This window comes from Dermacentor andersoni, chromosome 3, assembly GCF_023375885.2.
Source record: "Dermacentor andersoni chromosome 3, qqDerAnde1_hic_scaffold, whole genome shotgun sequence".
Classification (NCBI taxonomy): Eukaryota; Metazoa; Arthropoda; class Arachnida; order Ixodida; family Ixodidae; genus Dermacentor; species Dermacentor andersoni.
This window is the reverse complement of record NC_092816.1, coordinates 99,908,531-99,929,605: the sequence shown is the minus strand read 5'-3', so window position 1 is coordinate 99,929,605 and position 21,075 is coordinate 99,908,531. Positions and strand designations below refer to the sequence as shown.

General features: G+C 47.2%; 1 protein-coding gene across 1 annotated transcript; it reads right to left on the bottom strand.

Moving 5' to 3' along the window:
• Positions 1 to 1,861: 1,861 nt before the first annotated feature.
• Positions 1,862 to 20,631, bottom strand: LOC129387011 (uncharacterized). Its single transcript, XM_072286869.1, has 4 exons — positions 20,029 to 20,631; positions 19,569 to 19,959; positions 14,445 to 14,635; positions 1,862 to 3,160 (listed from the first exon to the last, which is right to left on the bottom strand). The coding sequence occupies exons 1-4, from the start codon at positions 20,629 to 20,631 to the stop codon at positions 1,982 to 1,984; spliced, it is 2,364 nt and encodes a 787-aa protein (XP_072142970.1). The 3' UTR covers positions 1,862 to 1,981.
• Between the last annotated feature and the right edge of the window lie 444 nt (positions 20,632 to 21,075).

The window sequence follows — 21,075 nt, the reverse complement described above, 5'->3', positions numbered from 1 at the left end:
GTGGTTGTCTGCACTTTGTCAGGTACTTGGTAACTGGGTAGTGCTAATTTGCGCTATATCAGGTATTTGCCCTATTTCCGGTACCGTTCAATCGTGCAAACTGTAGCCAGCCCCGAGCAGCGATGACAACGATACGACGATGATGGCGCGGTGAATACATTACTTTCAGTATGCCACATGCATTTGGTAAGAGCACCTTCGATTCACACTATTTCCGGTGTTTGTTTAGAGTATGACCGTTCTCGGCCAATCTTCAATGTCTGTCAAAGAGCCAAGAACTTTGACAATAGTACGACGACGAGAGCATGATGACGACGTGACACTCAATATGACACAGGTATTTGGCTAGAGCTTATCTGCAAGACAACACCAACCAACCAGCAGCAGCAACAGAAGCAGCAGCGGCAAATCGGAAGGAAAAGGCAAACAATCTTTTGCTTTAATAAATGGGAATGGGGTCATCACTATTAAATGCGTACCAACTATTTTTTAAAATCCGTTTATCATTGGCCACTCTTCTTTGACTAATTTACACGTTTGTCAAATCTAAAAACCTTACCCACTTCTACACCAATGAACGTAGATTGATCAGTTCTAGGGGTAATTGCGTTGCCTCGATCCATTCCGAAACGTTTGTGGCAAGGCAAAAATTGTTTTAGCGATAATGATTCTACGGAATTTCTTTCTCATCGGCCTTGAACGCTGGTAACAACGCTGTTAGATTTAGAAAAATAAATAGTCCATGTCTTTGGCAGAACAGGAAACATTTGTGTCATCAGAACAAAGCAAGCATTGTGAGTATTCAAGGCACTGCGATAGGTCAGTTATATATATATATAACGAATAAAAGAGAACCAAGGACTGACCTTTGTGGGTCACCGGTATTATATTGTTTACGGTCGCGATGTAATTCTGGAAATACCGAAAGCTTGCTCTCTACCAAGAAGGTAGGTGCGTATTAGTTGTAAAGCGGAAATAGTGATACCAATAACATTCATCTTTTATATCTGAAACATGAAATATTCTTTTAAACTTTAGAAGGATCTACAAATAACAGATCAACTAGGTTAATGCTGCCAGTAACAATTCTTATTCATCTTTTAGGAACCTAAACCTAATTGTGTGTAAAAGCCTCTCGTGAAAACAAATTGACTGGGCCATAAAATGTGTAACTTTGGTAGGTACCTTGCCATGTTTATAACTGACGCTTCCTCTAGTTGCTCTACTAAAAGCGATAGAGTTAGGGTGGGATGATAGGACAATATTTTGGGGGCAAGCAAATGTCCTGTATTTAAAATAATTTGTTACCTTCGGCAACCACTTAGGCAGCACTTGTCGCCTCGTATTGTTTGCATGATTTAAAATAAAAGCCTTCCACTTATATCATGAAGACAATGTTACTGGAATGCATCATGTAACCGCACAAAAACAAGGGACAAAGAAGGAATACACAAGACAAGCGCGGAACTGTTGTCTCGTGTGTTCCTTCTTTGTCCCTCGTTTTTGTGCGGTTACATGATTCATTCCAATAACGACCGCCAACTAGCCCGCTTGTAGAAAATGCTTGTAGCTTGTAGCTTGTAGAAGCTTGTAGCTTGTAGAAAATGCTATCAATGTAAATGTAAAGGCTCCATCGATGCGGATACTGCGTGACAATCTAAATTAGGGTGAGCTATTATCATCCAAGAAATGTGCGAGCTATAAGAACAATAATATGAACAGCGATATCCTGGAGAAAATTAGATCATTGCTGAATACGTTAGCGCGCCGCTTACACAAAAGCGCAGCACTAACGAGATCTTACAAAGTTTGCTGTTCTGCTAATGAAGATACAAAGTGTAGAACAAGTGAACATGCGGTTGAACGTCGTCAGTGCTTCGTCATTGCAATGCCATCTTGAACGTTTGCTCTGCTGGGAAGGCTTGCATGGCAATGGTACAAACATTATGCTTTTCTTGTGTATTTGCTAAAAGGAGCCGAGTCAGCGAAAATACAGACGACAAAGCTTAGTTGGCAGAAGTAGTTTATTTTCCGGTAACAATCCGTACACATGATTGATGCCTTGAAAACTGCTTCTCCGTTGCTCTGTACATTGTATTCTTTCAGAGGGCGTCGAACAAGAAAATTTCTGGAAGAACAACAAAACATGGAAGTTAGTGAGAAAGGAGAGTTCAAAAATAAAAAAAAAAGTGAAAAGAAAGCAGAACTTACACTTCTTCTTGCGGAGGAGGGTGGCGTAGCTGAGAGGAGAGCCAAGGCCGTAGCCGTAGTTCAGGCCGTAGCCGAGGAGTCCGTGGCCGTAACCATAGCTGCCGGCACCGTAGCCGAGGGAGCCAACACCGTAACCGTAGTAGGCTGGCGCAGCGTGAGCAACACCGTAGGTAGCGACGGCTGGGGCAGCGTGGGCAACATGAGCAACGCCGTAAGTAGCGACGGCTGGGGCAGCGTGGGCGACAGTGGTAACAGCTGGGGCAGCGTGGACAGCAGCGAAAGCTGGAGCAGCGTGGACAGCGGTAACGGCTGGAGCAGCGGCGTAGCTGTGGACAAGAGGAGCCGACTGGACAACCTTGGTGACAGCTGGGGCAGCGTAAGTGGCGACACGAGTGACGGCTGGGGCGGCGGCGTAGGTCTGGACAACTGGCGCGGCCTGGACCACCCTGGTGACAGCTGGTGCGGCAGCGTAGGTGACAGCTGGGGCGGCAGCAACGACTTGAGCAGAACGGACAACGCTGGTCACGGCTGGGGCAGCAGCGTAGGTGGCGACAGCTGGAGCGGCGTGGACAGCGGTAACGGCTGGGGCAGCGTGGACAGCGGTCACAGCTGGAGCAGCGTGGTAGGTGGAAACGGTCCGGGTAACAGCTGGGGCAGCGACGGCGTAGCTAGCGGCAGGGGCGTATCCGTATCCGTAACCAACACCATAGCCAGTGAGGCCGGAGTAGCCGACTCCATGGGACAGGCCGTAATGGGAGAGACCCAGGCCACCATAGCCGAGACCGCCATAGCCGAGACTTCCGTAGCCTAGGCCGTAACCGAGGTTGCTGGCGAGGGTGTAACCTCCAGCAACGTGACCAGCAAAGGCACTGGTGGCCAAGGCGAGGACGATGCAGGCACGCAGCTGAGAGATGAAAAACAGTATCGGCATGTAAAATAGTGCAGATAACTGCACCAAAGCAGTGCACATATTTCTTTTGTTTTTACTCGTTGCCTCACGCATTATTTTAATTTTAATTCATGCTTCCTAATTGAACGGGTAGGTCTATTTGTGGTCTTCATTTTATGAACTGCTTGCAAAGAATGCACTAATATTATACGGAGGTGAGAGTCTCGACAATAGACCGAAACGTTGTAACTGCCATAACCATTTTCGGTTATTCTTGCAAAAAGTAATTCTACGCTTGACATCATTTTTACTTCAGACTATTTTGAAGTGTTTGCACTTTCCACACGAGACTGAACATTTCATTGCTGACTTACCATGGTGGTGGTCCTAGTCCGATGGAGGAGAAGAAACTTCTGATTTCGGTCTCAGAGGAGTGGCCTTTTATACCCGAGTGTTCCCTTCGACAAAAAGTCAGAAGCCGGACTTTTCGAGTGGCGAGGGAATCGTATTTTAATTCCTCAATAATATGCAGCAAGAAAACGTGGTGCTCTCGCATGAAGGAAAGGGTATGCTATTTTTTATGGTCGTTAACCTTTCTTACGTACAAGGCAAACACAAGGGCACAAGGGCAAACGCTATACTCTTGTTTTTCTTCCACGCTGGTTTTGCATTCGCCCGCAAGGCTTGATTGAAAAAATTCTTTCCAATGGGTCAGTACTGAAACATTTAGTGAAATTCTACCTTGAATACCGTGTACAGCCGCGACGCGCTATAGCAGGATGCTTTCATGCGCATTGCATAACCAGATGCCTCTTGAATTGCGGCCGACGTACACGTGCGATGCTTTTTTTTTTTGTCAATAATATACTTGTTTCGACAGGTAGGGCAAGAAATTAGTATTTCTACCGTCACTTTGAGGCAAATGCAGGATTTTTGCGTGAACAAGAAATGGGTGATGGAAAGTTGGATCTTTTGCTGTTTAGCGAAGCAAAACAGCCACTCAGAATAAGCTAGGCATCCACTGCATTTTCAGCCCCATGCGGCATGGTTCAAGCGTCGCAATTTCTAATGAGCGGAATTAAGTACGAAGAATTAACGACTCACGCATGGTGATCACCCTGCAAAGCAGGACAGTGGGACAAAGGAAAATCTCAAACCGTATACTATTACGATAACAATTATATTGACACTCCAATCGAATTTTCATCTGCGCCGTCGGGATCCGCATACATTGAGGTATACGTATGCTACATACTTACGCATGCCGTATTCGCGGGCTATATTTCTACGCATTGAATCAACAAAGTTGCTCGTACCAGGTGCTACGTTTGTGACTACGTTATTCCTCAGTACTTTGAGAATGAGAGCCTACAAGGAAAACTAAAACATATAGATCCATAAACAAACCATCCATAGCTCATGCATTTCATCATATATCTTTAAATTTAATAAATGTGAAAAGGGCAAAACAATATTAGTACTCAATTTAGAAAGTGATACAATTTACTGGTGTGGTTCTTTACCTACAGCTTAGTGGTGCTTCTCTGATGTAATCATAGGACCCACATGGCCCGCTAAAGCATTTTAGGGAGCTAAGAATTTTTGGCGTAGCCGCCTACGACGCGTCCGGGATACTCAGACCCGCATGCATTTAGAGCACCATCCTTGAAGTTCAAGTCCCACGCTAAAACTTGCTATCGCAGTCACTGCATCGCGCATTTGCGAAAACTGCCATTTTTTATAAATAATGTCAATACGAATAGGCATGCATTCGCGGAATCAAGCCATCGTTGCATAGGAGTATGTTAGGTCCACTGATTGTTTACTTTCCAGTTTATCAACTACACTGCAAGGGTGCAGTGCTTTAAAGCACGCAATATGTAGTTTCGGAAGCCCTTATGACGTCAATGCCCTCTTTTCCTTTCGAGAGGGAATAGTGATACATTACGTAATCAATTCGTTAGACTAGCTCGTGCAACTGTGCACGGAGGTGGATGTCAGTAAATTAACGAAAACTAAAGGAACTGATGTCGCAAGGAAGTGGGAAGGGGAACTTGACTGTAAGAATATTCGGCCTAAAATTATCCGATCATTGAATTGGATTAGATTGAATTGGATGGAACGTTCGTGTCTCTTACAAATTCTTTTAACACAAGGAGGTATTCACTATACGGCGCCAGTGCTACTTGGCCAACTTGTCCAATTAAGGTACAACTAATTTCCCCTGTGCTGTCCTTGGTGTCCTTCTTGGCTTCTTATGATATGAGTATTGAAAATCGGGCTGTCGGTTACCTTTCCTCTTTTTCATTGCGTATTCCAAAATATGCATTGTACCAAGACCTACATCCAACGCTTTCCATGAATTCTTGTATCTCTCGTATGGTATTCAACTTACAATATCTTCAGCCGGTTAGTGAGAGCACGCAGTCTCAGTTCTGATGCGCCACTATCACCGTAAAACTCCACCTTCACAAAACCTTGGTCCGACCAAAGTTTGAGGATGCCTTCTAAATTTGGGCTATTGGCCAGGTAACACTAACAAACCTTTTAGAGCTCGTCCAGAATCTCAGCGCCTGGTTTCTTTCTGACTATAGTTAGTGTTCTAGTGTTTTCTAAATGAAACTTACTCTTCATCTACATGACCTCCCTCCGCACGAAAGGTGTACTCGACTGTACTTCATCGAAAAATATTTTACTTCGATCACATAGTTAGGGAACAATTGCTTCATCGGCCATTGTACGTATCACTCACAAAAAGTTTCTGTAACCATTGTGTACGCAAAGCCTACACCTCGTATCTGCACCTTGTGCGTATACATTTTTGCGTACATTACAAAAATTTACTCAACTGCTGCGTATCATATTAAAATAATTTGATATTCAGAAAGACTGTACGAGGTCTCTGAAGTTTATTTCCATTGAAGATTCACTACTCAACGACTTCTCAGTTTAATATATCCCTGATTTTATTTAGATGGAGGCTACAGATATGCCATATTAAGTGAAGTCAAAGATTATGGCGGGTCTGCGCAACGATTTTCTGAGTAGCCTCAAATTACATGTGATAGGTAAAATTTGGCGTCCTTGCTTAATTCTTTTTGATTTGGAGAAACTGTGTTATCTTGTGCCTGACGATCCCTCAGAACAAAGCATGCTTCACCGGCAGACGTACGTGCGACTGTCACGGGTGCTGATCAGGCCTCGTCGACCACTCAAGGCAGCTCAATCAGCTTCTCCTGAGTCTTGTGGAGATGAAGCCAAATATTCGGCTTTTCGAGCGAGCAGAAACGACAGGTCGCTTCAAGACAACAACGTCGCCCCTCCTGACCGCCACAAAGGGGCCGTTGATCGATGACAGGGTCGTTGTCGAGAACTCCCAGAGAAAGCGTCGGCGGCAGGTTCACAGTTTGCTACGTGGTTGCCTCGTATTGTGCAACGTTGGAGACACATGGGACGTCGGGGAATGGGAGGTGGTGAACGATTATGCGTTTGTGATTGGCCAGTGCATTCCCTCGACGGGGAAAAGAGGGAAATCAGCGGCATAAAATGTGGATCCGGACGGCTGAGAGAGGGACGCTTGGACAAGCAAAGGCTCTAGCATCTAGTGTGCTCCGATAATTGGAGCCGTGTTTGTAAAACTGAATCGTGTATCTATTTTGAATATAATCATCTTTCTCATCTAATAAGTATCACCCGGAACCGCTCTTTCTCCCGGCATAAGGCAGGGTACCATCCATGAAACCTTTGTGACCGCACGGACCCCGGACTTTCACAACAGTAGCTGGCAGCTTATGAGATCGGTTGGCCTTGGCTACATCGGTGTGGTGAGCGCTACGTGTTTGCTTCTCTTTTCGCCAGACTAATTAGCGCAGGCAGTCAATAATGGTGTTCGGTGTTATTAATGATTTTTTCTTTTAGAGCAGGAAATGAGTGTCTCGCGGACTAAATTGCTAGTGGGGAAGAAACAGAGGGTGCGATATGCGCATAAAGAAGTTGCAAGCTCATGACCTCCTCGAAAGAAATGAGCAGAAGGGCATTTCGGTTGTCCCTAGAAAAGGCAAAAGGTAGCAATTAGAGCTTTTGCACAATGAGGAGAGGAGCTGGGAGGAGGCTAGTGAGGCCAGAAAAATTATTTTATGAGGTAAGAGCGCGACGAACGAGAAATACTGCAGTCTCCTGATGATAGCAATAAGGACGGGCTAGCTAGCGCGTGATGTTTGCTCTTCATGTCTCCCGTGCTCTCTCTAGTAAAAGAACGAATATTATAGGAGAGTATGTTAGTGTTTCCTGGTGGGCAATGTGTGGGCAAAGTTGCCTTCTTTAAACAGCGAAATTCAGTCTTAAGGAAGCGTGAATTTTGAAGGCCAACGTGATCGCTATGTAGAAAGTTAACGCGCAGGACCTCATTTTAATATGAGAGGAGTTAGCCATTTCCGCTGGCTCTGCGAAAGCGAAAGCAGCAGTTCTCGACGTCATGAAGCCAGAAGAGTGACTGTCGAAGAAGCTGACGAGGCTTCGGAAAGTATTGTTGGACGGAAGCAAAGGGCAGAGGAGTGCAAAATCCGTGAGCGTAAAGAGGCAGAAAGGCGCAAGCGTGAAGCATATGAATACGAGAGGCGCCAGCGCATATGAGTACGAGAGCGCAATGGCATGGTTTTAAAAGGACTGTACTTGAACGGACAAGTTAGAGGCATAGGTGGCAGATAGCGCGACGCAAGCTCCACACTTTCATGGCAGAAGAGGATATAGTTAATTTCCACGCAGGATTAAAAGGAGTGTGTGAGAAAAGGATGTCAGCCGTGTCTTGTGAACCGGGAAATGATCCGTGCTAATCGCGTATAGTATGCCTAAGTGCTTCATGAATTGCTTGTCCGAGGAGAAAACGCGAGACTACGATGGCCCTAAGAATACATTGCTCAGGCACTTTGATCCAGCATTTCACGCCGCCTTCAAAGGCCAAAAGAGAGAGCGGTAGAACTCGCCGAGAAACCCTCCACGTGCCGAAGTTTCCGCAGTACGCCGCGACGATCAAAGAGAAGCGACAAAGCGGTAGTTGTTTCTCAGAACACAAAGGGTCTAGCATCTAGTGTGCTCCGATAATTGGAGCCGTATTTGTAAAATTGAATCATGTACCCATATCGAATATAATCATTTTTCTCATCTCTTAAGTATCGCTCGGAACCCTTCTTTCTCCCGACACATTTCCATCAGAAGTTTAAACCGGAGACTTCAAATTCCCCAGGCACGCCTCAGGAGAAAGAGGGTGACGCACCTAAAGTAGCTCTAGAAACAAAGGCGCTCATTGACTGCACGCGCGTTCGAGGTGCGGAACAGGATTTTGTGATACAACTGCGAAGAAGAAGGCCACATGGCCAGGAGCTGTGAGAAGCAGGTGATATTTGCCATAATTCAGGACTCCGATAACAACCTGCAGCTGTTGAAGCCGTATATGGGACAGCATGCAAGAGAAAGTCAACTATGGCTTTTCGAATGGGTCGGAGTAAACGCTTACGGAGCGAGAAAAGAACCCTTCTCCAATACGGGAACTTACAGGGAAAAGACACGCGAGGAGACTCGGAGACTAATATGGCACGTTGGGGAATGGTAGGTGGTAAACTATTAGGCGTTTGTGATTGGCCGGCGAATTGCCTCGACGAGGAATAAAAGGAAATAAACGGCATAAAAAGCCCATCCGACTGGCTGAGAGAGGGATGATCGGACATGCAAAGATTTTAGCATATAGTGTGCTCCAATAGTTGGAGCCGTGTTTGCAAAGCTGAATCATATACCTTTTTTCAATATAATCCTTTTTTATCTCTTAAACATCCCTGGGAACCCTTCTTTCTCCTGGTACCTGTCACGGTACCATCCATGGAGCCTTTCTGGCCGCACAGACCCCCGATTGTCACAACAGTTATTACTTTTCTGTTTTTCTGCTGCATGTCTGCATCACCCTCATTTTGGCTGCCAGCGCCTTCACTTGTCAAGTGTCCAGTGGCTGCACTGTTGCCATTGAACTCGACTATGACCTGGCTATAGCAGCCTCAGCTACGCCGGCTTTGTGGTCTGTTCCATTACAGCCCTTATCATGAAGCTGGCTATCTCGGCCTCACTCGCTACGGTGTCGGTTACGGACACGGATACGTCCCAGCCGCTGGCTACGCCATCGCTCTCGAGCTGTCGCTCTCCATCGCTCTGTCGCTCTCGCATCGCTCTCCATCGCTCTCCAGCAACGCGCTCACTCCTACCAACACCTAGACTCCTGCGCAAAATGTGTAGGTTCTGCTTTTCTGGCAGTAAATTTATTTATTTTGATTTTGTTCTCAACCGATTCACACCACCTGTGATATCATTTTCATGTATTTTCAGAAATTACCGTCTTCTTCGTTCCTTGGTCAGACAGAAGAGGCGAGACGATGAAGCAATGAAACAACGTATTGCGAGAATTCGATCCAGTGTATCGATTGTCGCCGCAGAATAAACTGCCTCCGTAAAAGCTGACTAAAATTTATTACTGCCTCCTTACCTCTGTTTTGAAGAATATACAACAAAAATATAAAACCAGTATCAGCAGTTTGATTTATCAATCCCCTTTTGCTTTCATGTTATCTTCGACATTTCTGACGGCATCGTAATTCGATACAGCATTTCATATCTTTCGTGTACAGCTGTTGTCTCTATTATTCGGTAACGAAACGTTTTATACAAGTCGACATGGCTGAACGGGAGAGCTATAGTGTGCCACTGAAGACTAACGTGAAGCCAGTTCTTATTTTTCCTGACCGATGCAAGAGATAAGGTGCATCAAGAGAAAGTCATGACGTTGTAGGTGTAGCTATTCTTTTATTTGCGGCCTTAACTAGGCAGGGTCGGTTATGGTGTGCTGGACTAGAAGAAGCAGTGTCGCTCTGCTGTGCTCAATGTCATCGACTCGAATCGCCGTCCGCATCACGCCATCTCTGAAAATTTTATTGCACCCAGTCCCTGCAAAATAAAAAGGAACAATACAAATCCCGTCGTAGGGCAGCCGGCTAAGTAAGGCGATATTGCAAGCGCCCACTGAGTTTAGAAAAAAAACACGCATAAATGCTCGCCAAGTAGGTGTTTGATGGCCTGCACGGAACTATATTTCGCTAAGAAAGAACTGCCAAAACGATTCACTGGCCTTAAAATCAGCAGCGGCTGCCGACACCAAAAGGAATACAGAGGCACGTTTCCTATGCAGCGGAGGGTGATTAAGAATATGTGCATTCTTTCAGACAAGCACTGAATGCGGCACTTAGCAAGGTTCTGCCACAACTGCTGGTCACGAATGCGCAGGTGCTGTCAGTCAACGCATGCGCGCACCTACTTCGTCTTTCTGTCCCTGTCCCCCCCCTCGCTTACTTTCGTTAGAGAATAGAGAAGCGTAGAGAAAGAAATTCAACAAGAGCGGACACTCCCATAGAGCCTAGCGGCCGTATTGGATGTAGTGCACCAAGTGAATGGGATTAACACCTTCCGGTATCGGTCTTGACGACAGCGTTTTGAACGCCAGCTAGTTGACACCCCGCTGGCTCCGCTGATCGGCACGGCATTTTTATTTTGCTTCTACTGCTGAACCACGCGCGGCCTTGGCGTGGAATACTTTTATTATTTAGTAAAAATGATTGCGAACGATATTTACAAGCCTCCATCGTACCTGTGTCACGTGCAATTTCCTAAAGTATAGGCAAGGAGTCTTCTGAAATGATGAAATGTTTATTTTGCTCTATATAAATGCTCATTCCGGGCTTTTTTTGCATTCATCCCAAATTGTGGCAGCAGGTAAGCGGCAGTAGTTGCCGTAGGAAGCTCCACTGGATTCCATCAGCTAAAAACAAAGTAAATTACAAGTATGCATCATTTTGGTATATTGACCTAAAAGGAATACTGCGTGCAGAGGCGAAACGTGCGTACGTGTTGAATGGGTGGCTTTACAATTAGACTTACTTTTTGATACATTTCATAGGAGATATACACCTACCAAAAGATATATACCATAATATACGAAGAAAACATCTGATTTTCAAGAATTCCCCTATGCGGGCTATATTTCCTGCACTTTAAGAACACAAATACACGGGTGACCGCGTGTTTCCCAAACAACTTGGCCTCAGACGACGCGGTGGTACGCGAAGTAAACATGGGTGGCCACGCCACACGCTCTCAGCTAGACCATGTTACACGCTCGCAGAATGCCTTCTACTCGGATTCTAGACAAATGCGTGAGTGCAAAGTCTGTTTTCAGTCGCTCAGAAGACAGAATATTCAAGTTCTTGGTGTTTGAGCTCCTTGGCGTTATTTTCTGCGCATCCTGCCGGCACAAGCAACACACGCCCGTGTTATCACCCTTGGCAATCGCTCGTCGCGTTTTTGACAAGCGCGAGTACTGAAACAAGGTATATGTTATTGCAGGGCCACAAAAACTTGTGCCACCAAAATTCAGTACACGCCAAACTAACTGCCTCACCAGGGTAGAGTTGCTGTTAGCTAACTGGGGCGCAAGGCCAGACGGGGCGCGTGTACTTCAGGAGTATCTCAAAACCTGCGAAATAATTACAATAACGTGGGAGGTCAGCCAAAGCGTCACGGACTTGTTGCGATAAGATTCCCTACACGCGAAACCGTCACCACGGTCGAGCTTCATTTCGCTAACTGCGCCACCAAGCCGGGTGCGGTGAGCGTAGCCAAAAACTTCCAGAATAAGTTACAGTAATGGTGAAGCTCATACAAAGCGTCGGAAACATTTCCAAGTACGAGTAATTACCTGATATTAAAGTGCGCCAGAAAAGCCAAGCTGTTTTCGCTGACAGCGTCACTACAGTCTCGGTTTTGTACCGTAAGCCTACATTTGCGTGAAATGCGTCGCAGACTGTCAAGCAAAACTTCTGACCTTGCTGTAGTCCAATAGTACAGTGATGCCATCTCGAAATGCAGAAAGCATCCAAGAAAACGCCGGAAGCTCAATAAACAGGCTACATCGAAAAGAGAGGGGTCGCCGAACAGGCGAACTTCACATGCGAAGCTGGCATCGCTAGCTTCGGTAGGGTGTCTGGCGCATGACACATACATATGGCGCGTCTGGCGTGCCACTAGCTTGTTGCTAGGCAACGCACTAAATTTAAGTCGCGAAGTGCGTGTTTATTTATACGGAAAGCTTTTTAGTTCTAGCGGGAAAAAAACATAATGCGTTGTCTGTAAGCTGCTTTCACGTCCTTTTTTCGTATGCTCGCGTGAACTCTTACGGGTAGTACGTTCGAAATCGTCTGAGGAGTACGTTCAAGAAATATGCAAAAGCAGCTGTTGGCAAAACCTGATTTGACATTGCAAGAATCGGAGGCATTCGCGTTGTGAGCAGAAAGTATACAGTCAGATGCGCAGCACATAAATCAAGAAAAGGGCCCAGCGAAAGTGTTCGAAGTGAAGGAGCAACATTGGGTGCCACGATGATAGAATAAACAGGACGGGGGAAAGCTATGCGAGTGCTGTGGAAAGCGTAATCATGAATGCTCAGCCTTTTGAATGAGCGGGAGGCACTGTTATATATATGGAAAACAAGTGCACTTGACCAAGAATGTGCCCAAAGTCTGACAACGCACTGAATGTGACAGCACAAGCCGCCGACAGTGATAGCAGCTCGTCGCAAATTCGGTCCTTCACTTGAAGGGATTCATTGGTGCCATGGATTCAGAAAACGTTCACGTGTAACAGTGTAAAGTTGAAGATGGATATAGAAAGCGGCTCACCCGTATGCGTCCTTCTTAGAACAACCTACAAAGCCTACCGTCATCAATGGCCCAAGCTGCAGGAACCGAAGGTAAAGCTGGCGTGCTATTTGGAGCCGCTGCCAGTGCGCAGAGTAGTGCCCATGCGTATCTGTCGCAAGTCAGTAGAGGCTGATTGTAAGCTGATTGCCTTGGACTGCGAAGGTCCTCTCTTGCGCGGTCGTAATGTGCTGCAGAAACTAGAAGAGGAGTGTGCAGCGGTACTATACGTAGTGATGTAACCACTAGAGTCATGCCCGGGGTCTCCGTCAGTGCATGCGGCGATGGATAACTACGCCTACCTGTCCACGGAGGGCGTAGGACTCATGAAAGGCCCATCGCACCATGAGCCTTCACATTGGGCCAGGAGCCACGACAAATTTCTTCAAGGGAAGAAAATTACCACAGGCTCTTTTTTATAAGGTTTCAGAGGCAATAGATCGATTCGTGGCAGCTGGCATTACATCCGCAGTGATCCCCTCGGAGTTGGCCACACCTACTGTTCCAGTTTTAAAGAAAAATGGTTCGGACAGCACGTTCCGCCAGTCTATTACCCTGCGGGTGCCAGGGGGGGGGCGAAAGTGAACCGCCCCATTTCGTTTAAGAACGCATTAAACTACCACCTGGTGAACAGCGCGCCATTATCCGACACTATTGTTTATGGTAGAGCGAGCCTACTGAACAGTGTTAGCAGGGTGTCAACTGTGCTACGGGAGGTCGCGTGAGACACCGGAATGGTCTCAGTCCATTTACTGTGAGAGTCCACGACCACAAACGCACCACCTTGTTTTGGATTGGTCCCGCGAAGTCGACATGCGGTTGCGACCTTTCGGTCGTGACCAGTCGCGACCGAAGAAAATAAAGCCTTCATCCTGGTGAAGAATGCGTCATGCACGGCACTGGTCCTGACGGATTTCGATCCGAACAGTGAGGTTTACTTAGATTGTGACGTGTCAACCTACAGAGTTGGGGCTGCCCCTTTTCACGACTTAGAAGGCGAGGAGCGCCCAGTGGAGTTTCGATCGAGAACACTGACAACTGGCCAAAGAACATACTCCCACATTGAGAGCGAAGCGTTTGAGTTAATATTTTGTGTCACTCAGTTTCAGGGCTGCCTTTTGGTGCTAGAGTTCACTCTTGTTTCGGAACACCAGCCGTTGCTGGGTCTGTTTAGGCACGATCGTCAGGCACCGGTCACGGTGGCAGTCAGAATCTAGAGACGGCTTTTACTACTTGGTGCATATAATTTTAAACTGCAGTACAAGCGCGCTGCATTTATGCTCAACGCAAATGCATTAAGCCGAATAGCACAATCTTCTGTATAGGGGCTGCAGGACGCCGAGGATAGGGCCGATTACGTCCTTGTCATGGACCAGTGGGACGAGCTTGTGGTGCCAGTGGAAGAACTCCAAGCCCTTACAAAGTCAGACGTCGTACTCTCAAGTGTGTGCAGGTATGTCATCGACGGTTGGCCACAACGCACTGCTGAAGAAGGCACAGAGATGCGGGAGTATCAAAAAAGGTGGCACGAGCTGTCCGTACAACAGAGCTTGCTGCACTGGGGCCATCGTGTTGTTGTTCCGGCGGGGCTTGCCAAGGCGTTTCGGCAATGAAGGCAGTCGCAAGGTCACAATTTTGGTGGTCTGGCGTTGAACACGAACTGACAGGTTCCTGTCAGTGTCAGTTGAACACGATATTGAGCTCGTAGCCGCTGTGTGCCAGAATGCCATGCAGGCGTTGCCCATGCCACCTGCGCAGGCACCCATCAGTTGCCCTGAGACGCAGGAAAGATGGTCGCGACTGCATGTCGACTTTCCGGGGTCCAATCCAAAACAAGATGGTGCTTGTCGTCGTGGACTCTCACAGTAAATGGATCGAGGCCATGCCGTTGTCTCGCGCGACCTCCGGCAGCCCATTTGACACAATGCGAACGCTGTGCAGTAGTTTCGGTCTATCATACACAGTAGTGTCGGATAAAGGCACGCCGTTCACTCGGTGGGAGTTTAGTGAGTTCTTAAAGTGAAATGTGGTGGTTTGGTGGCTTAAAGTGAAAGGCGCTGGCTGGGACCCTGTGTCGCTGCAGTAACACACCGGCCCGGTCAGGACGCTTCCCATCGGAAATGTTGTTGGGATACAGACTACGCACCCTATTAAACATGCCTTGACCTCCTTGGAGCCGGTCAACACGAGAGTACCAGTCTGCTAACAACGTCAGCTGGAGCTTCGCTCGCGGACATGCTGTGTTACTTCAGAGTTAAGGCCGCGGAGACAAATGGACCTCTGGCAAGGTCCGGACAACCATGGCGATACGCCTCGTGTCTGTAGACACGGAGAATGGGCTTGTTCACCGCCACACGGACCATCTCAGGAGGAGGAGCATCGAAGAAACCTTGGCTTCAGAGCCCCCCTATAGCCCCCAGATAATCCCGGACCCACCAGTTCAAGACCGCGAAACTCCAATGGGCACTTCCACCAGCCTACATGACCGCCCGCCTCCCGAGCTACGACGTCCCAGACGTATCAAGGAGACAGTGGAGCGTTAAGGAACCTAAGGAAGGAGGAATGCCACAAACTGTTGTTCAACGCTGCACAGGTGACGTCAGTTTACGCATGCGCGCGCCTGCTTCGTCCTTCTCTCGCACTCCCTTTCGCTTACCTTTCATTCAGATAAAAGTCCAAGCCGGACAATAAACGCTGACTTTGTGTCATGGCCACGTTGTACGTGTACTACCGGGCGCGGCTCAGCCGCGGGGCGGGTTGTAGCAGCTTTCTGACATGAACTAAATCTCTTGAATCTTATATGTAAGCAGTTATCTGTAACTGCAATGAGCTCAGTAACGGGCTTGTCAACGAAACGAAGGTAGGTCAGGCATTGTGCGGTGGCTTTCTGGATGAGAATAAAAAAAAAATAGGGTTGGGCACACATTTTAAAAGTTGGTATGTAAACCGGTTGTCTAATAAAGCAAAATTACTGGTGTCAAGGGGAAAACGCTGTGAAGGGTGTCAGTGGAGTACTTTCTCGGACAACATTTTGACGCATATGATGCAGACAAGTGCGGCTAAGCTGTATTAAAAAGGACACTAAAAACAGCGCGTAATGGCCTTCGTATTCCAGTCGACTTAAAGAAAAGCTTATGAAGAAGTTAACCAAATACGATGAAAAAGAAGAAAAACCTAACGAAGAATTTTGTTAATGCTTCAGGTTCCTGAATACTGTAAGAAAGAGCTAATATCAATGCTCCTTGAGGGATTCGCAACTTGTGGTACAAAATGTCGCTCTTTTACTAGTTAGTCAAAAAGGAATAACATTTCTTCAAGCCACCAGAAATTAGCCGGCAAATTTTGATGATTCCTCTCACCCTGTACTCATTTGGCGTGACTGCAGCAGTTTTCCACTGTTGACGTAATTGGCTTGTCAAGAATATATTTACGACGCATCCGCCATCTTCTTCGTCTGCTAATGCATTGCATCCCGTAGACGTCGAAGTTATTGCACAGAACCCGCTAACAGTCATCGTCTGCGATACGCACTAAAACATCGCACAAATTGACAGGCTTTAATTGTGCGTGACAGCTAGCCCACTGCACAATCCGGCAAGCAACTACACTCAGCCATGATGGCACGAGTTCAACGCCAAGTGGTCATGAAGTCCACGTTTTCTCTTTCTTCGCCAAGTGCTTAGGAAGAAGTTCCACACCAGACGATGACCTGGTGACGATGAAGGCGTAACCAATAGGACCAATGGACATACAAAAGAAGCCCCATTTGGAGCGCTTAACTTCTATCGCCTTAAAATGCGAGCTAATATAATATGAGAGACATCACGCAGGTAGGAAACACTGTATTCCTTCGATACCGTCTACACGGACAGGCAACGCGCCCTGGTGGCCTAGATTCCATGGCGTTGCGTTTCCAAGCACGAGCTTGCGAACTAGATTCCCGACCGCGTCAGCCACATTCAACTAAACTGAACCTCGGGCTAGGTTGTACGGTTTATTCATGATGGCAAAGCCTTTAGCTCAATTCCAAAAGAGTTAGAGGTGACAGGCTTTAATTCTAGCCACCTTAGCGCATTCCTGCGTCTCTGTCACGTCCCTGTCTTCTTGAATTGCGCTAAGGGCTTTGCCATTATGAGTAAGCCACCTTCAGAAGGAAGCGAATGGTAAAAGGCTCGCATAACGTGCATTGGCCACACCCTAAAGAAACCCAGGCGACCACATTGCTCGACCAGGGTGTGCTTAATAATCGTGTCCTTGCTTTTTCACGCAAAAGCGCACAGTTTATTTTAGTACACCGAGAGGTGTCGTTTTTTTCGTATGGATTAAGCGCGATTAGTAGGGGCACGTTCTTGCCAACACTTAGGCTAGTGTTTGTCTAGCATCCGTGGCCAATTTTCTTCCATTCGAACGTACCTCCTTGGTGCTTTTTCTTGTACAAACTTGCTTGTATCAATTCCCTCCTGTTCTGTAGGTCGTAAGCGCTTGTACTTCTTCTGAAGCCCAGCAGGCCCGTTCTGTGCTGCCTTAGTATCCAGCGCCGCTTTTTTATCCCTAGTGCGCTGCACTGGCTTTGTATATTTTTTCTGCCTCGCGTTCCGTCCTTTTCACTTGTATTCCTGGGGTAATGAAATCCATGCTGTCACCGCTACCATCGAAACGGCCAAAATGTTCTGCTGCCAAAGTTACCGCGTATCGCCCTTCGTATTTATTTAGACGGCTCGCGTTATTCTACGTACTATGTAACTTTGGCTGCACATCTGGGTGAACCACCATCAAGTGCCTCCTCCATTGCAACGCCGACAGCACCAGGTGCATGTGGGCTTAGGTGGGTTTAAATTGGAGGACGCGGCTTCTTGTCACATCCATTCTAACCTGTGGCAGAGTGACTTCAGATGGATAGTTCAGACTTGCGCCGCTTCGGTAAACTGTAGCTAGATAGTGTTGCATGGCAGCTCGTCGCCAGAGCGTTCCTAAGTTATCTGGTAACTGTCGCGTTTCTATATCTCATGCGATAACCCGGCATATTATTTTTGTCGTCAAGTTTAACGAATGGGGCAATTATGGAAACTTATGTGATATATTTTGCCGTCCCCTATACGCGGGTAAGTTATTACCTCCTGCAAATTTCTTGAATAGGCGCAATGTAAGCTTGTCGCTTGAGATTTTGGTGGCGTTAAATTGCCGCACTTCGAGCAACTTTATGCAGCGCACGCAGCTAGACTCATATTTAGGCTGACGCGACGCCTGCGAGGACGCATTCGAGGCACGTAGAACTAGCTGTTCGCGCCGTCAGCCGGAGTTTTCTACCTCTCAAATGAGCAGGCAGCTATGCTGATCACCTGCGTTAAGATCTGGTTCGTGCTTTGCACAACTAGATTACTTTGTTGCGCTGTAATTATTCAAGTTCTCGCCTTGCTTTCTTTCTTAGACCCATATGCCTATTTCGCTGACAGTGGCGAAATTCAAGCTGACCTGGCAACGAATTTTGTTTTTTTTTTTCAATTTTTGTAATCGGAATTTTCAATATGCAAACTACAAATATACATGGTGCTAAAAATGGAACATGCAACTAAACACTCAAGAACGGGTTCATCTGCACCTCCCAAGGGAAAAAGAACGCTACTGAGCACGACCTTCAACATCAGTCATTCTAGCTCGGGCATCGTTGAAGAATTCAAGTATTTTAGAATATATCTTACACGGTGCATGTATTGGCACAATCACGTTGGCCATATCACGGCAAAAGCATCCTAAATGTTTGGTTTATTTCGGCGGAACACCAAGCAAACTCTTTTTGACACAAGCTCGTGATCTGTGTAAGGTCTATCCTATGTAAGGTCTATCCTACAATATGGCTGTACAGTGTGGGATCCTTCAACAAACATTGACAAGGACAAAATTGAGAAAGTGAAAAATCTTGGAGCCCCATATTTTTTAGATAGTTACATTAGACCGTTTAGAATGACTGCGGCAAAGCAGACATAGGGATGGGAGCTGTCCAAGAAAGAAAGAAAAAATTACTGCATAACTTATTTCACAACATCTATAACTCTAGAACTGGCATAGACTGTGATAGGTACATTGTAGCCATGTATTTTTGATGAATAGAAAGTTAATTACTGCAAGTTCAGTAACACGTACGTAAACGAGGAAATTGCCCCACGGTTAGAGGCTGCCAATCCGTACACTCTAATGGTAATAAGAACTTTACAAAGATTAATGTTTGTCTAAATCGAAACATTTGGTGCAGCTAACATAAGCGCCATATATATATATATATATATATATATATATATATATATATATATAATTTTCCTTCAACTGTGCGGCTTTTCTTTCGAGGAACCCATATGAGTTTCCTTTGTAGCAATAGCTACGAGCGGTTGGATGTCTTACTTTCTCTCTGTAAATTACTTCTCTCACCCATGCGGGTTTTCGCTGAACTACTTATGTCAAAGAGCCAACCAATTTGGACGAAACTGTTTATTCTGACGACAATCAATACACTTGATTGAAATCTCGACACAAATTTCTCCGTTGATGTGTGCCGTCAGTACGATCCGATGGTAAGGAAGACGTAAATTTCTGCAAAGAGGGAAAAAAAGGTACTATTAGTGCTGCACATAGATTTGTCAGGCCAATGCTATAGCAAAATTAACTGCCGACTACAAAGTACATCTTACACTTCTTCTTGCGGAGGAGGGTGGCGTAGCTCAGCGGGGAGCCAAGACCGTAGCCATAGTTCAGGCCGTAACCGAGGAGACCGTGGCCGTAACCGTAGTGACCGGTACCGTAGCCCAGGGAGCCAACGCCGTAGCCGTAGTGGACTGGTGCGGCATGGGCAACACCGTAGGTAGCGAGGGCTGGGGCAGCGTGGGCAACGCTGTAGGTAGCGACCGCTGGGGCAGCGTGGGCGACTCCGTAAGTAGCAACCGCTGGGGCAGCGTGGGCGACTCCGTAAGTAGCAACCGCTGGAGCAGCGTGGGCAACGGTGGTAACAGCTGGGGCAGCGTGGACGGCAGCGAAAGCTGGAGCAGCGTGGACAGCGGTCACGGCTGGGGCAGCAGCGTAGCTCTGGACAAGAGGAGCGGACTGGACAACCTTGGTCACAGCGGGGGCAGCATAGGTGGCGACACGAGTTACGGCTGGGGCGGCAGCATAGGTCTGGACAAGTGGAGCGGACTGAACCACCCTGGTGACAGCTGGGGAGGCAGCGTAGGTGACAGCTGGAGCGGACTGGACCACCCTGGTGACAGCTGGAGCGGCAGCGTAGGTGACAGCTGGAGCGGAATGGACCACCCTGGTGACAGCTGGGGCAGCAGCAACAACTTGAGCGGAGCGGACAACGCTGGTTACAGCTGGGGCGGCAGCGTAGGTGGCGACAGCTGGGGCGGCGTGGAAAGCGGTCACAGCTGGAGTAGCGTGGTAGGTGGAAACGGTGCGGGCAACAGCTGGGGCGGCGACGGCGTAGCTAGCGGCTGGGGCGTATCCGTGTCCGTAACCAACGCCATAGCCAGTCAGGCCTGAGTAGCCAACTCCATGGGAAAGGCCATAATGGGAGAGCCCAAGGCCACCGTAGCCAAGGCCGGCATAGCCGAGGTTGCCATAGCCGAGTCCGTAACCGAGGTTACTGGCGAGAGTGTAGCTGGTGGTAGGATGACCAAAGGCACAGGTGGCCAAGGCGAGGAGAATGCAGGTACGCAGCTGATAGTGAAAAGCAAATACATAGTTTCTGTACCTCCACATTGACTGATGCTAACCAAATCACCGTGTGCATGTAAATTTGAATCGTCGGAGCATTGCAGAATTATATTGCTAGAGGTACTTCTGGTACTCTAATTTCATTTCTTAGTCGTTTTTTTCCTGTTCAATTAAAAAAAACATTAGGTAACCAATCCATTGAGAAGACATGGGGCAGTAAGTTCGCGCTGCTGAACTGACGTTTTGCACTTGCCTAATGGTTACACCGTAGCAAGACGAGTGAATTAGTGGCTTAGCGGCTGCATGTGAGTGCGAATTTTTTTTTTCGGTGCTACATGGTTTTGTAGCACCACAGCTTTATAATGGGATGCGCAAAGGTTTCTGTGTAGCCGGAGGCTCTGTGTTACGCAGGGAAATTGATCGAGGTTGACACATGACATTTGAACAGTAAAATCGTAACTTACCATGGTGGTGGTCCTAGAGCGATGG